This window comes from Etheostoma cragini, chromosome 20 (genome assembly GCF_013103735.1).
Source record: "Etheostoma cragini isolate CJK2018 chromosome 20, CSU_Ecrag_1.0, whole genome shotgun sequence".
Lineage (NCBI taxonomy): Eukaryota > Metazoa > Chordata > Actinopteri > Perciformes > Percidae > Etheostoma > Etheostoma cragini.
The window spans coordinates 15,702,221-15,717,513 of record NC_048426.1 but is presented as its reverse complement, the minus strand read 5'-3'; the positions used below and the strand labels follow the sequence as shown (position 1 = coordinate 15,717,513).

General features: G+C 41.2%; 3 protein-coding genes across 7 annotated transcripts in view; 1 reads left to right on the top strand and 2 right to left on the bottom strand.

Annotated features, from left to right (window-relative positions):
• Nucleotides 1-2,520, bottom strand: part of fsip1 (fibrous sheath interacting protein 1) — a 30,418-nt gene extending 27,898 nt beyond the window's left edge. For 3 of the 4 annotated variants that reach the window (XM_034857852.1, XM_034857856.1, XM_034857855.1), the window contains exons 1-6: nucleotides 2,166-2,520; nucleotides 1,994-2,051; nucleotides 1,522-1,691; nucleotides 1,321-1,402; nucleotides 1,112-1,201; nucleotides 475-614 (exon numbers count right to left, since the gene is read on the bottom strand). In XM_034857852.1, coding sequence (XP_034713743.1) covers nucleotides 475-614; nucleotides 1,112-1,201; nucleotides 1,321-1,402; nucleotides 1,522-1,691; nucleotides 1,994-2,051; nucleotides 2,166-2,330 — 705 coding nt within the window. In that variant the 5' untranslated portion in view covers nucleotides 2,331-2,520. The remainder of the gene's footprint in view (nucleotides 1-474; nucleotides 615-1,111; nucleotides 1,202-1,320; nucleotides 1,403-1,521; nucleotides 1,692-1,993; nucleotides 2,052-2,165) is intronic. The other variant, XM_034857853.1, reaches the window with a different exon arrangement.
• Nucleotides 2,521-2,683: 163 nt separating this feature from the next.
• On the top strand, nucleotides 2,684-9,662 carry LOC117935585 (sushi domain-containing protein 6-like). Of its 2 annotated transcripts, XM_034857850.1 has the most exons (10): nucleotides 2,685-2,968; nucleotides 3,611-3,752; nucleotides 4,384-4,575; nucleotides 4,809-5,000; nucleotides 5,243-5,434; nucleotides 6,669-6,860; nucleotides 7,119-7,313; nucleotides 7,409-7,541; nucleotides 7,631-8,022; nucleotides 8,335-9,662. In XM_034857850.1, the coding sequence occupies exons 2-10, from the start codon at nucleotides 3,635-3,637 to the stop codon at nucleotides 8,358-8,360; spliced, it is 1,632 nt and encodes a 543-aa protein (XP_034713741.1). In that variant the 5' UTR covers nucleotides 2,685-2,968; nucleotides 3,611-3,634; the 3' UTR covers nucleotides 8,361-9,662. The 2 variants fall into 2 exon arrangements, with proteins under 2 accessions (XP_034713742.1, XP_034713741.1); XM_034857851.1 differs by lacking the exon at nucleotides 6,669-6,860 and having other exon boundaries at nucleotides 2,684-2,968.
• Nucleotides 9,663-10,047: 385 nt separating this feature from the next.
• LOC117935587 (sodium/bile acid cotransporter-like) overlaps nucleotides 10,048-15,293 on the bottom strand; it is an 8,763-nt gene continuing 3,517 nt past the window's right edge. Inside the window, exons 2-6 of the mRNA XM_034857857.1 lie at nucleotides 13,320-13,756; nucleotides 11,831-12,035; nucleotides 11,424-11,602; nucleotides 10,476-10,675; nucleotides 10,048-10,338 (exon numbers count right to left, since the gene is read on the bottom strand). Of these exons, the coding sequence (XP_034713748.1) occupies nucleotides 10,286-10,338; nucleotides 10,476-10,675; nucleotides 11,424-11,602; nucleotides 11,831-12,035; nucleotides 13,320-13,708 (1,026 nt within the window). The 5' untranslated portion in view covers nucleotides 13,709-13,756 and the 3' untranslated portion in view covers nucleotides 10,048-10,285. The remainder of the gene's footprint in view (nucleotides 10,339-10,475; nucleotides 10,676-11,423; nucleotides 11,603-11,830; nucleotides 12,036-13,319; nucleotides 13,757-15,293) is intronic.

The following is a 15,293-nucleotide window of genomic DNA, read 5'->3' as shown; positions in this document are numbered from 1 at the left end:
TATATATATATATATCTCTCTCCAGAAACACGTAAAAAAACATTATTTGATTTCTCACTAAAATATTTGTTGTCTTGTCACAAAAGTACAAAGGAATGTCAACATATAAAAGTTCTGATAAAAAAGGTATAAAAATACAAACTTAAGCTATAAAACTTAGTGCTTTGAACAAAAACAAAACCAAACAAAAAAGAATCCGTGTCGCCAATAGGGACGTTGTAGACCGCCCTCTGGTGGACAAACTGCAATGCCAACACTCATGGTTGACCGTAAATATTAATTTATTCACATTTTTTTTTCGGCCATCATAAATGCCGGGGAAATGCCTAATATCTGCCTGCCTATATATCGGTCAGGCTCTAGTCTAAACTATATATTTCTTTTGAACTAGAGACAAATATTGTTCTCACTGAACATAAAAGGTGCCCCATACACCCCAGGACGACATTCTGCCCAACGTGAACTTTGACATACCTCAATGTTTCTCTTGACAAAGTCCTTCTGTTTTTTCTTGCCTTTGGAAGCTCCACATTGGCTGCCTTCAAATTGCTCTTTCCTTGTCTCCTCATGGCGTAGTTCAAATGATTCTGTCAAACTCTCTGGCCTCTTTTCACCTGTCACAAAAGCCACACTTTACATTCCAAAAGGCAAAAGCTCTAATAATCATTGGCCACATCTGATACAAAACCACAGAATTTCTATGAGTCATTTTTTCAGAGCATTCTTAAACTTAGGTGTAAGCGGTTCAAGCAGCCAACCTAGCTAATTGTCTAGAGCAGAGCAACACGATTAACTCCTCACATCTCCATGGAGATTTTTTTCCATCATTAAAGGATCAATATCATAAAAAAGCCACAAAATCTTGATCAGGAAATTGTTCAGGAGTCTCACAGCGGGTAAACTGTTAGGCATTGACTTCTGTAAAACTGAGTTAGTACTGCTGCCTGCACCAGCCCACCATGAAGGGGGAAACAGCTATAAATTCCCTGAGCTCATGGCGCCATCAAGTGCACAATCTAGGGAGTACAACTGAGAACATGGATTTTAAGATCCGTGATCTTAACATGGTAAGCTGACTGATGCTTTTTCTTTCAAGCTTGATTGAACTCACTTTGCTCCAAGTACAGGCTGTCACTGATGTGATCACAGTCAGGAACCTGAGTTTCAAACACAGGCACAAAGTCGTCCTCCTCTTCTGTTCCTTTTAAGATTAAAACAAAAGGAAGAAAGAAACATATTTAAGATGTGTCACAGTGACTGCATAACATAACTTTTCAACACTGTTGCTTATCTCGAGCCTATAATGATGCCGGTGCGTACCAGTGAGTGCTTCCAGAGCCAAAAACAACCTTGTGTTCATGGCTTCTTGGGCACATTCAGAGTGACCTTCAGGCTTATTCTGCTGCAGAAAAAATACACAATAACATCACACCATACGTGGTAAAAGTGGCCACCTTTTTTAGTCCAAAACCTGGTAGTGAACTTGTAATGTAAAGTGGAGTGAATGAAGACTTTGAATACCTGGAGCTCTTGCCAGAGTTTTGCTTTAACTTCTTTCCTTTGACGCTTGACTTCTTTTTCTATGCAGATCTTTGCAGACAGTATTTCATCAAGTCGTCTCATTTCCTCAATGGCTTTCTGTAGTTTTGAACTTTCCTTCTGTTCATCGGTAACTTTAACGTGATATTGACCTGAAAGATGCACCAATATTATATTGAGTGTAGGGTTACTGAATTAAAACTGGAATATCCTAAAAGTGCAATATTATTAGGCTACATATTACATGTCATTTAGCTGACTCTTTTATCCAAAGTGATGTACAATTGCTATATACAGCGGGTCAGAGGTACGCCTCTGGAACAACTAGGGGTTAGGTGTCTTGCTCAGGGACACATTGGCTGATGTATCGCAGTTGGAATTGAACCCAGATCCCCCACACCGAAGACATGGGTCAAATCCACCCCCATTCTATCTACTCCATCAGAACACTTACCTTTGTCTGGACCACTGGCTGATGAGGTGATCATAGTTTCTTCAGAGCTGCTCTGGGTCTAATGTTACAGGGAATTGTTTTGTAAAAAAGTTATCTGAAATTACACAGTTCTGTAAGTCGATAATCATAAATCTTGTAACGTGCATGTATTGTCTTTAACTAAATTAATTACCTGAATGTCAGCAGCTTCATTGGTCAAAACAACAAGGGCAAACGGAGTTGTACTAGAACCAATTCTGTCATTATGAGGCAAAGAAACGCTCGACACACGGCTACCTGTTTGCTCACTCGATGCAGGTCGAGAAATGTCATCTAAATTTCCTCTGATAATTTCCATAGTGATATTTTCTTAAACTGTATTTCAAGAATAAAAACGAGAATAAAGGTATTTTACTAGTATTAAATTGATGATGTTAAGTAAAACCACTTTTACTCAACCACAACAGAAACCCTCCAGAATATATCCCGTGGTTTGGCCCCCCATTTTTTCGGTTACTATGGACGCAAACGCTCCCAAATATGCATTAGTTACTATGGCTACCAGACGATATCGGTTAGATGCTAGATCGGACCCGCTAGACGTGTCTACGTCAAGTAACGTGCCATGTGGCCCGCCTTTATTCGGCCCCGGATTGGTTTACCCTGGTATTCTTTTCCCAACCCTAACCAATCCCCACTACTCATGCCCAAACACAACCAACGCTACGTCGACCATTCTAACAGATCCGATTTAGGATCTGCCACAAAATCGAGGCAGCTCAGCTGATGTTTCAATTGTTCTAGCTAGCGCATCTATTAATAAGCTAGCCAATAGGACGCTAGCGTTTAGCTGTAGCAGAACCACTAGGCTCGTTAAATCATATTATCGTCGTTTCGGCTGTAACGTTAAATGTTGTCGACGTAGCTGATATATTGTTGATAAATGCATACAGTGTGACAAAGAGAGGGTGGAGGATTCGAGGCCGTGTTTCTGTGGTAAGCAACGCTAACCAACGAGCCCATTGTCATGTCTAGCTAGCGTTAGCAAGCTAAGAATATTGATGTAGCTAGCTACCCTAACAATGAAAATCATCTATGATGTGCTACGTTGGAAGGTATAGCTAGTCATATAGCCTAGGTGGTAGCACAGTTGCTAGCTCGTTATCAGCAGCAGCATACCCTCCGTATGTAAATGTGATAGATTTTGCTTTGGACTTAGTAAGGTTATCAAACGTAACGTTAGCTATCACAGCTAATAAAGAAGCGCCGAAAATGGGTGTGTAGCCACTTATGCAGAACCGGAGGTACGTCTTGTATGCGGGAGATATAAATAGCTAAAGCCGTTGCTCCGTTGACATACCTAGCTAATGGCATTACAGAGAGGAGTTTGCATTTCTTTCTAGTCAGCGCTAGCTCGCTTAATGATATACCATTATTGCTATTGTTTATTTTTCTCAGCTCTGTCATTGTAACGTTACGACTGTACCATAAGCACGCCCATTTTCGCTGGCAGCTGTCCAAGCTCTGCAGAGTACCTGCGCCAGGCAGGTGACAGCATATGGTCAAGGCTACGGGGGATTGCTTTTTCATCATGATATATTTCTACTTTTGTAATTACATTATTTTATGATCATACAGGTTAACTCGAATCTGCAGGGGAAAATGTGCAATGGAATGATAGAGTCAGTATCAAAAGCCTTTTGGGCCAACACCTCAGCCACTAATCGGTCCTTCTTGTTGCTGCTGCTACTGACTGCAGTGTCCACTGGGCAAGGGTCAGGTAAGAGACAACCTTTCTGAAAGCACACTCATACAGTGCAGAGCATTATGGATTATGCCATTACTGAATTAAAATCAAATTAGCTTTGTCATGACTCAGACCAGATGGGTTGGTGACTGGGAATGTCAGGTTATCCCAGCAGATTTCTCCTCAGCAATAGTACAGCCCTATAACTACCTCAGATGAGGTTATTGTTTAGTATGCGGTAGTTTACAAATTAATTATTTAATGTAACTATACCATGAACTACTCTTATTCTACGTACTCCTACTCTAAATAGTTGTGGAATACATTAAAATTGATGTATAACAAGGAAGGGGGCAATCAACAAATACGTTTTCTCTGTGCAACCAGATCAATAGGGTGTTGCAGCACATCACACCAAATAAAGCTACAGTACCTTCCACACATTATTGCAATGTTAATATAATAGGAGGACTAACATGACATTTTCTGGGCACAATGTGGTGCCATTGCAAAGCCTGTCTAGTAGGGATGGTTACCATTGGTCATTCTGTGTCTCTAATACTGGTGGTTTCACTGGGTCAAATATATCAAACCTGGTTCAAAATATGTGTGGAAAACCCGAGCACTTTCACAGGATTTCTTCCTCTTCTTCTTCTCTTCCCAGGATGTGTGAGGCCATATATGGTCCAGAACAGCTGGGTAAACCTTACAGAAACCAACAGGGGCTCGTTCTCCGCGGGCACAGTTCTACAGTACAGCTGTGACCCGGGTTACCTGCCAGACGGACCCAGCATCCTCACTTGTACCACACTGGGACTCTGGACCTCTGAACCTCCTCGCTGTATACGCAGTGGCGGTAAGATATTTTGTCCACCACTGTCTTTACTGATAGTAGCAACAATGAGAAGTTACTATGTTGAGAGTAGCTAACCAGATTTAAAACACTGTTCTCATAAAAAAATATATTTTTTTCCACACATTCACACTTAATTATGTGGCCCATCTAAAGACTGTCAGCCAATTTTACTTACATGTAAACTTTTTATAAAAGAAAGAAAATAATAACTTTTCAAATTTGGCTATCATCAGCATGTCTACCCCTCTCCAAACCCGAAAATGGGGGCTACACCTGCCACCCGTCCCCCTGCCGAATGTTTTCCCATGGCACTGTGATTGAGTTCTTCTGTGATGAGGGCTTCATTCTCAGTGGAGACTATAACTACCTGACCTGTCAGGATGGACAGTGGGACGGACCAATGCAGATCAGTTGTGTGAGCCAAGGTTGGTCAGTCCTCAAACTCAGATCTATCAATAGGTCAATAGGCTTTAAAACCCACATTTTCTATGTTCTGTTCTTACTCTTTGCTTATTTTAATATGATTTTTTGCTTTATTTTTTACTTTTATCTGTGAAACACTCTGTTTTACCTTTACCTGTACAGCACATACATGTGCTATATAAACATTTATTATTTAAAACTAAGTACAGGTATTAACTGTATTTCTGATTGTCCATTTTTTAAGGTTGTATAAGACCTTCTACAGTGCAGCATGGCTCAACTAATCTGACAGACACCAATAGGAGCTTGTTCCCTGTGGGCACACGTCTGCAGTACAGCTGTGACCCGGGCTACCTGCCAGCTGGACCCAGCAGCCTCACCTGCACCGCACTGGGACACTGGTCCTCAGAACCTCCTCGCTGTATACGCAGTGACGGTAAAGACAAACCTTCTCGTAGTACCGTCTGCAATTCTGACCCTCTTTACACCTGGTAGCTACATGTCCTTTTACCTGAATGAACGGATGGTATCTGCTTTCAATGTATCATAGTTTGAGATGTTTCATTATATTTTGTTATTTAGTTGTCAACATGCATTTCAATTCAATTTTCAAACCTACTGTAGATCTGTACACATAACACCTACAGTTTGTTTACATTAAAGCTTTTGTGTGTAACGTTTTGATATTAATGAACGTCCGATACATTCAAGCCATTGATTGGGGGGAGGGGAGGGGGTCACGATCAGAAGGCTTGTATCATGTGGCCGCGCCAACGGTGTTGTTGTCATTACTTAGAATTCCTCATGGGGGAGACAGAAAGTACGCACTTTAACTTTAATAACCATTTAGTTTAAGCAAAAAAACTAAACAAAAAAGGGTTAAAGTTTTACTGTAAATGCAGTCAGAGATGTATAAGGGCTCAAATCATACAAACTCCACAAGAGGTCGGAGACACATTTGTGTCTTAGGTCAACATCCAGCAGCTGCGATAACAAAAAAAGAACATATTATGACCAACTCGCTGCCCAGATTGAACCATACTCACAATGTCCTTGGATGGATACAGTTCAAGTTTTTATATAAACAGATGCACCAGATCTGACTGAGTGAAAACAACATAAAGTGCTGGAGTCCATGTATTTATTGTTTTCTTTTAATGGACACTGAATGCCAGACTCCATATCAGCCAGAGAACAGGGTCTACACCTGCCACCCCTCCCCATGCAGAAGGCTTTATGCATTTATCATTGCATTATGATTGAATTTTTTTGTGAAGAAGGTTATAATCTGAAGAGAGACTATAAATTCTGTACTTGTCAGTACGGGAAAATGGGACAGCCTAATGGTGTTTAGCTGCAACATGGAGCAAGGTAAAGGCAGATTGGTTGAGACGTTTGAACGAGTAGATACATTTTTAGTTATTAACAAATAAACATGTCAACTATGCATCTGTCTCACAAACTACAACCATATTTAGGTCTAATTATTTTTATTTCTTATTTAATGTTATTTATTTATTTTTTTTACTCTAATCTATTAAACTTGTGTTTTACCTTTTTATCTTTGTAAAGTAGTGTGTAACAATTTTAAGTGCAATATCAACAAAGCCTCAATCTAAATTATTATAAAAAAATAATACAGGTATTAACTGTTTTGACTGTTTTTTAAGGTTGTATAAGACCCTCTACGGTGCAGCATGGCTCAACTAATCTGACAGAAACCAACAGGAGCTCCTTCCCTGTGGGCACAGTACTGGAGTACAGCTGTGACCCGGGTTACCTGCCCGACGGACCCAGCATCCTCACCTGCACCGCACTGGGACACTGGTCCTCGGACCCTCCTCGCTGTATACGCAGTGACGGTAAAGACAAACCTCCATAGATATTTGGTTGTTATTCCTAATGTGAGCCAGTGGGAGCATTTAAAGGTTGAACAGCAGAGGCAGAACGGAGACCTCTGCAGGTCATCTTTAAACATTCAGATGTGTAATTACCGATTGGCAAATGTAGTCTCCGTCCTTCAATTAGCATTTTTACAAGTTTAGCACTGATAGCTTAGCGAAACAATATACAGCGCTGGAGTTAATCTGTTGATTGTTTTCTTTTCTTTCTATGGAAAGTATGCCAGCCTCCATTTCAGCCAGACAACGGGGGCTTCACCTGCCACCCCGCGCCATGCCAAAGACTTTCTCATGGCACTGTGATCGAATATTTCTGTGATGAAGGTTATGTTCTGAAGGGAGACTATAAATACCTTACCTGTCAGTATGGAGAGTGGGATGGCCTAATGAAGCTCAGCTGCCTCATGGAGCAAGGTAAAACAAAAATAGATGACATATTTGGACAATTGGATAAAGAATCTCAGTAGGTTCTGTACACATAACTGTGTCAACTGTTCTCTGCCTCACAGACCGCAATCCAACCTTACCATTAGGGATGCCCGCCTTGTCCATAGTGGCATCCACAGCCAGCTCAGTGGCCCTTATCCTGCTCCTAGTGGTGCTATTTGTACTTCTGCAGCCAAAACTTAAATCACTCCATCGGTGAGTCTGCCCTCAAAATATGGAAGGCACTTTACATTCAGCAAACTAGTTGTAGATTTTTAACGTTTTTTCTGGTCTCCCACACCTAGACGTGATCCGGGTGTGTCCGGCCAGCCCGTGTCAATCATGGTGGAAGGAGTCCAGGTAACTCTGCCCTCATATGAAGAGGCTGTGAATGCTAGTGGAGCCTCAGCTCTCAGCTCTGAGTCTCGAGTCCAGATAGTGCTGTCGGAGGGTCAGCATGCCACAGCGCCAGAGGCTGGCCCCTCTAGGCCTTCTTCCCTAAAACAGCAGCAATCCGAGATGGCCGTGGTCCACCTTGTGCCGCCGTCCTCATCCTCCCCGTCTCCCTCGCCCTCATCCTCTACCTGGGTTCTGGAGCATGCAGGCGCTGCAGCTTCGTCATCCTCGCAAAGAAGGCCGTCTGCAGGCAGCGACCAACACAGCCTGTCTCTGGACTCTGAGATGGACTACTCTGATGGTAAAGCCCTCTTCAAACATTCATTTTACTTACTTGCACTGCAAAAAAGGGGTTTCTAAAAACAACAAAAAACACTAAATTAAGGGAAAAGGTACTCAAAACAAGTGAAATTATCTGTCCATGCAGCAAGATAATTTTACTTGACAAGCTTGCTTGATTTAAGATTATAGTGTAAACACTTATTCACTCTCAAAACAAGATGCATTATCTAACACTTCTAAATCTTCTAAGTTTTTTTTATTTAGCTAAAAACCAAATAATTTGCGGTGATAACCCTTACTTTGTACTGATGCAATTGTTTATGGTCTACAGATATGCCATTGCTAAAGGAGGCCTAAAAAATGCAGCAGCCTTTGGACTTACCCGTGACAACCAGCCTTTTTACTGACTTGTACTGGTGAGCGGGATGCCTCGTTGCCTTGTCAACACAGCTGTCAACACAGACGAGGCCAGCTAAAGAGGCTCTGGGTGAAACTATGGGTCACTCAGTAGTTCCTCGGCCCATCCCAAAGGAGAACAAAGAAGGGATTCACATGTACATACATGCTTACAATTTTCTTAGAGGAATTCCTACACTATGTATGTACGTCTAATGTCTGAAGCTCGGTTTTTAAAATGTTTGAGAATGAAAACAAAAACAGAAAGGAACGGGCACCTCCGAAGAAGGTTGTCTTAAAAAAGGACAGATGTATTTCAGTTGAATGGGCAAAGCTGCAAACTCATTTTGGGAGTTACTAATCTCTTCAGTGTCTTGTTTACTGTTTTTTTAACCACATAACGCACCATTTAAGACACATATCAGCAAAGATGCATGAAGTCCATGAAAGTCTAGATTTTTGTCCAAGTCACGCACACTTACAGCATTGTCCTCAAAGATGTTTGCAATTATAAATCATTATTTAAGGTGTTATTGATCATAACGCCTACCTCAAGTCATTGTACAGTTTCAGCTGCTTGTCCACCCAAGAGTTCACTCTGCTACGTTTTTCATTGGATCGAGGGCAAACATTTTCAGAGACTTGTTTCAGGCCTGCATTCAGCACATTTTACCCTTGCAAAGTGTTCAGATGTATTTTCTCCATATTTATGCCCTTGCCTCCAATGGCCTTAGCCTTCCACTTCTATGCACAGGTGTCTATAATGTGTAAAATAAGGAATTGAACAAACGAATGTCAGTTAAATGCCTCCACTGCTTAGTGGTGTTATGTAAGGCTTTGTCAGACACATCCCTTGTACAGAAAATATTATTTATTCAGGCTGCTTGGAAATTCCTTTTAAGTGTAAACGGGAAACTAAGATGTGTATTTAATTTATGTGTCCAGAACGCTGTTGATCAGCCATGGCTTCTTTTGATGCTTCCACAGCTCTTGAAAACTAAACAAACTAGTAGGTATTTTTTAGTTTGCTGCTTCAGTTTTGATTTTACTGCAGGCGCGTTGTATGGAAGTGTACAGAATAGTGTACTGTCAGTGTTCACTTTGTTTGACTGTCCACTGAATTTACTGTGGGACTGAGGAATGGGTCTTTGTTTTGTGTTTTTGTGAAGATGTTATTTTAATATATGTAAAAAAAAAAAGTTAAGTTAAGTTCACTCTGTATATACCATCCGATCATTTTGATTAAATATTATTTGAGATGTTGACAGTGGCAGTATCCCTTTTCTTTAGACTGCTTTTTACATCTTTCAAACAGCTGAGATTGACCTTTCACTTATTTCTATTTATTTTCTAAGATTATTTTTGGGTCTTTTCCTTTTGATAGTGACGGTGGTTATAAAGGAAAGTTAGGAGAGAGATGGGTAACGACGCGCAGCAAAGGGCCGCAGGTCGGACTCGAACCCCGGGCCGCTGCAAAGGACTCCGCTCACATGGGTGGCATGCTCTTACTGGGTGAGCTAGAGGCCGCCCCTATTCTATTTAATTAAATTTAATAGCATCCTCAAAAAAGTAAGTGACACATCAATAGATTGTATAAATTCATTATCAAGGTGTCGGTTATAAAATATGCAGTTTTCAATAGTTTTAAAAACAAAAATATAATTACAAAATGTAATATTTAATCATTGACTTCTTGTTTCGTTAGGCTCTACCTCTAGTTACCATTGCATCCGATTGATTACGTAAACACTGATTAAAGTATTAGTCACGGCACATGCTTCAACAGTCTTTCTGTCCGTATCACAGGCCAGGGTGAAGAATGTGTAGCCATGGAGACAGTGAGGGCGCTCTGCATCCTCAGTGGGTGGGATTCAGCTCTGGGGTTCTCACCTGGGAAGCAGACATGGCTGTTTCACTTCCACTTGTTTAACGTCAACGTCTGTAAGAGAAGGGTCATATTAGACTTCATTTGGTCAAAATTCCAAAGATCAATGTCTGCAAATGTGTAGAGAGAGTGAATCTGCTTGTCTGACCATTCCAGCCCTCCTCTCGGCCGACACAAACCGTGACATTTACCCTCAGCTGGTGTTTTGAATGCATGGTAACATCTGAAGCCCAGGGTCAGGAGAAGAGCCTCGGTACACTGGAATGTGTAGTATATCAGAGGGAAGAGAAACATGGGTCCGATGACCTGAGGGGGAAAGGCCACTTTTAGGATGGTAACGCACAGCTGGATGTTTTGACACCCTGTTTCCATAGAAACTGTCCTGCTGCATCTAAAAAGAGGTGAGTCACTTGTCAGTTTTGATTTTACATTATTTGAATTTCATACTTCAATGCAGCAATACTTTATAGTTACCGAAAGACAACTTGAAAAAACTGGATTTATTTCCAAGTTTTAATTGTTTAAAGCTTTTCTACATTTATTCAAACATTAAACCTCTTAGTTGAAATGTTCATACGGGACAGTTGAGAAAGTTTTCAGATCCTTTACTTTTTTTTTGCCAAGTGTGGGTCAGCTTAAAGTACATAAAAGTAAAAGGACTCAAAAAATGGCTCTTGTGAATGTTTGACTTGCATATTATATTTGATTATAATTATTGATGTGTTCACGTATGTGTAGCATTTAGCTGTTATAACTTTATGCTGTTTACAATTTAATCTATAAATGCATCATATTTTGTAAACTCATACAACAGAAAATATGCTGTAAGATAAATGTAGAGGATGAAAAAGCACCTGAAATGTAGTGGAATGAAAAGGAAATAGTGAAGTTAACACTACTGGTTCCCCACCTGGGGGTCAGGTCCCCTAGGGAGCTCCCATGATTAAACTGAGTGGTCACAAGGGGCTTAAATCAACAGGGGAAAAAAATCTGTTTTATGAAATGATCAGTATTTCTTTGTACTCTTTGTATTTTCTCATGAAATATATATACGATAACCTTTTCAAGCCGGCAAAAATCCCTAAACAAAACCAAGAAAATAACTCAATATTAGGTACATTTAGCGCGTATTCACTTACTTTGGACTGAGTCTGCACATTACAGACATGACATATCCCAGCATAAACCCAATCAGTGGCATCAGTGCAGCAACAGCCAGAACATCAGGCATAAGGACCATCCATATTACGTCTTTGATGACAAAACCAGACAGGCTGAACACTATGATGCCGGAGACTATCAGGATACTGAGACCAGCCTGTCGGGAGAGTGAAAAACTTTTACAAGCATAGAAATGATCTGTCACAGTAGTAAAGGCACATGGGAAAATAGTATGAATAATGGCTGGATTCCATTTAGCTGCTTCAAATTCATGGTACTGGTATTGTGCATGCTGCTTTTTCCTCATATGACGAGTCAAAATGCATGCTGTGAAAAAGGATTACAACAGATTATGCTTGTTTGAAGCACATTTCAGGTGTCTCACTTTTTTGACGAGTGATGAGTAGTTCGGTTTGTAGTGATTGATGGCAATGCCAATGCCACAGGGCACAAGGGTCAACGCGAGAGCAGAGATGATGCCAAAGTAGGGTACAGCATTTTCCAGACCGGAAAAGCCTTGGCAGTAGATATAGAGCAGCAACGGCATCAGACCAAGTGCGGCGATGCAGGAGCAAGAGGTCATGACGATGCTGGGAGGGTGTCAGAGAGAGAAGAAACATTTTAGACATGTCATGCCGGAAATGTGAATGTCTCAAATGGTAATTGCAAAACGAAGCTCTTTTGTAGGAACATTTCTGTATTGACCAAGGTTAAACTGGGCCATTATACGTTCCAATTATGGTGTTGAAAAGGATGCCAAATATGATGCCAAAAAGAGCTGGGTTATGATCTGTAGAGTGAAAGAGGATAAGAACTTTATTCTTCCATCTTTCCATCTTGCAGGGCAAGTGCTAACCGTTGGCTGCAAAATTAAGTATTTGGGTCACATCTTAACAGATCAAATGTCAGTTGATGAGAACCTTGTTTAGGCAGCGTCGCATGTCATGTATGCAGGCTAACACGCTTGCCAGGCAGTTCTCCTGGTGTTCTAATACTGTCAAGAAAAACCTCTTTAAAGCATGTTGAACTGCTTTTTACACTGCCCTCTTGTGGGTCAAGTTACAAAAGGCAAGCTTCAATAAGCTGTGGGTCGCTTACAATGATTGTTTGCACATTCTAGTCAGGAACCTAGGTGGTGTGTTGCAAGAGAATTGTTCTGTCAAGCAGGAGTTATTACATTCTCTGCTTTACTGAATCAGATCGTTCGCCTGAATTCTTCTTGTAACTCTGTTGTTTTACATCTGATTGACCCAAGGTTCAGTGCTTAACGATACCAGTCACCCTTATAGGATTACGGGTATAGCAGTCTTATTTAATTGGTGTCTGTCTTGTGTATCTGTATCTTTTTTTGTTGTTGTTGTTTTCATGGGCCGTGAGTCTAATAATAAAGGCTATCTAAAGGTTTGGTAGGTATCTTTAAAAAAAAAACAAAAAAAAACTTTTTGTCATATTTGCCAAAACTGGCACTACATCCTGACAATACTATATGAGATGGATGGCTGTGGGTTAGGTGCTAGAGAAGCTGCTACCCATTGGAAGGTTGGTGGTTCAATCCCTGCAGTCCCATGTCAAATTGTCTTTGGACAAGACACTGAACCCTGAATTGCTCCCAATGTGCCATCGCTGTGTGAATGTGTGTGCATATTGAGCAGGTGGCACCCTGTATGGTAGCCTTGGCCACCAGAGGAACAGGATTCTTTCACAGATTATCTGTCTCATGTGCTACTGTCAGAATATAGTGACAGTTTGAGCAAATATGGCAAAACATTATATGAATTCAAAGTTACAAACTAAACCTTTAATTTGTGAATTATCGTAGGCATTTGGAAATCTTAACAAGAAAGGATCAATTCATCAATGAGGGCTTACTGTACCTGAGGTTCATGTCACCCTTCATGGCCAGAGAGAAAATGTTTGATAAGCTTCCCCCTGGACAGCAGCCGCAGATGAGGACAGTCACGGCCTTGATGGGATCCATCTGTAGCATTTTGGCTAGAGAGAAAGCAGTCAGGGGCATGATGCCAAACTGGGCCAGCAGTGCAATGGCTACACCTTTTGGCCTAAAGAGATGCGTCTTTATTTTGGAAATCTCCATTGTACAGCCAAGGGATATCATGGAGATGAAGAGGATGACGACGGTGAGGATATTGATGGCTTTGTTTAGGGAGGGAGGGATGTTAAGGACACCAATGCTTCCATTGCCAGTGAAATTTCCCTCATTATAGATGTGAGCTATTTCCTTGTAGACCTCTGTCACATTCATTGCGACGCTGATCCACACACTGTATGTCTACTCTTCTGTGACTTTCACCTGTCACAGCAAAACAAACAAATTAAATACATTAACAACAAATAAATTACAGAATTAGATTATTTTCATCAGACTTCAGATTTCAGTAGCTCTATCTGAAAGCAAGGACTGTTATAGCTGCAGTATTTTTAATAGTTGTGTGATTCCGAAAATGTATTAAAATGGTTCTTCTGGTTGACATTGACAGATGAAGCTGGCAATGTTCAATATTTGTCTTAAAAATTTGTGAACATATTACATGAAAAGAACAAAACCATTATTGCAGCCCCTGCCATTTAGGTTAGTGTGGGCTTCTGGCCAGAACACGTACAAAATGTTTGTGTATGCAAATTCAGCTGTGTGGCTGCACAGAGAGGATTGGCCCGTGTGATGGCTCCACCCACTTCCCTGTTCCAGGCCAATGCTGTTGATTGGTGCGGTTGGTGTGGATCCTTCCAATCACCTTCCTGCAATTAGCCCAGCTTACGTTTAAAAAGATTTCGGATTCATCAGTCCAGGCGGCTGAAAGTAGAGGTTAGTCTGCCATGCTGTCCGTCTAATTAACCTTTGTTAGAGTTGTTGTTAAAGAGGTGTTGTTGTTGTTGTTGTTGTTAAAAGCTGATAAGAGTTAATAGTTTGTTAGAGCCTGTTGTGCTACAAGGCAGTGTTTTTGTTTCCATTCTACAAAATGTGGTAAGCTAATGGGTGCTGTGCTCTTTTAGCTGTGTTTAGAATTGACTTTGTTTATACAGTCAGCACCCATACAGCTCTTTTTGTGTTTTTTAACAGATGCCACCTCAACTGGCTCTTTTTGGTGCAAAGGAGCAGTGGCTCTACTTCAAGGTCCTCACAGATGACTGTGCTTCTCATCCTATCTCTAAGGGAGACAACAGCCACGCTCCTAAGGAAACCCATTTTGTCCGCTTGTACCCTGAATCTCATTCTTTCGGTCATGACCCAGCCTTCATGACCATAGGTGAGGGTAGGAACAAACACTGACCGGTAGTTCAAGAGCTTTGCCTTCTGGCTCAGCTCTCTTTTCATCACAACGGTGCAATAAATTGAATGTAATACCGCACCCGCTGCACCAATTCTCCGACCAATCTCCCACTCCGTGGTCCCCTCACTCGCTTACAAGACCCTAAGGTATTTAAACTCCATCACTTGGGGTAAAGAATCCTTCCCTACCTGAAGAAGGTACTCCATCAGTTTCCTGCTGAGAACCATGGCCTCAGATTTTTGGCAGTTTTCCACTGCGTGGTATCTACTCAACACGCCTCGACTCTACTTGCCTTTTTCTGGTTTTCCATTACAAAAACAAGTGCCTGGGACCTGCTACCAGGGACTTTTTTTTAGTACCACCTCAGTCGAGATTCCAAGCGAGCTGAGGCGAGCTCAAAAGGTGACGTGAAAACCTGCAGACTGCTGGTTGGTCGGATCACTGCGTTGTTAGCAGACAAGAGTGCGGAGTGTGTGTCAAAAACAAATGGACATTTAAAAAACAAATCTAGCCAGACACCGACAGATTATCTACTCTCTGCACTATTCTCACTTATCA

Coding starts and splice junctions, on each gene's coding strand:
- LOC117935585 (XM_034857850.1), top strand. CDS start 3,635: ATGTGCAATGGAATGATAGAGTCAGTATCAAAAGCCTTTTGGGCCAAC. Junction 6,861..7,118: donor TCGCTGTATACGCAGTGACG/GTAAAGACAAAC, acceptor TTCTATGGAAAG/TATGCCAGCCTCCATTTCAG. Junction 8,023..8,334: donor TGAGATGGACTACTCTGATG/GTAAAGCCCTCT, acceptor TATGGTCTACAG/ATATGCCATTGCTAAAGGAG.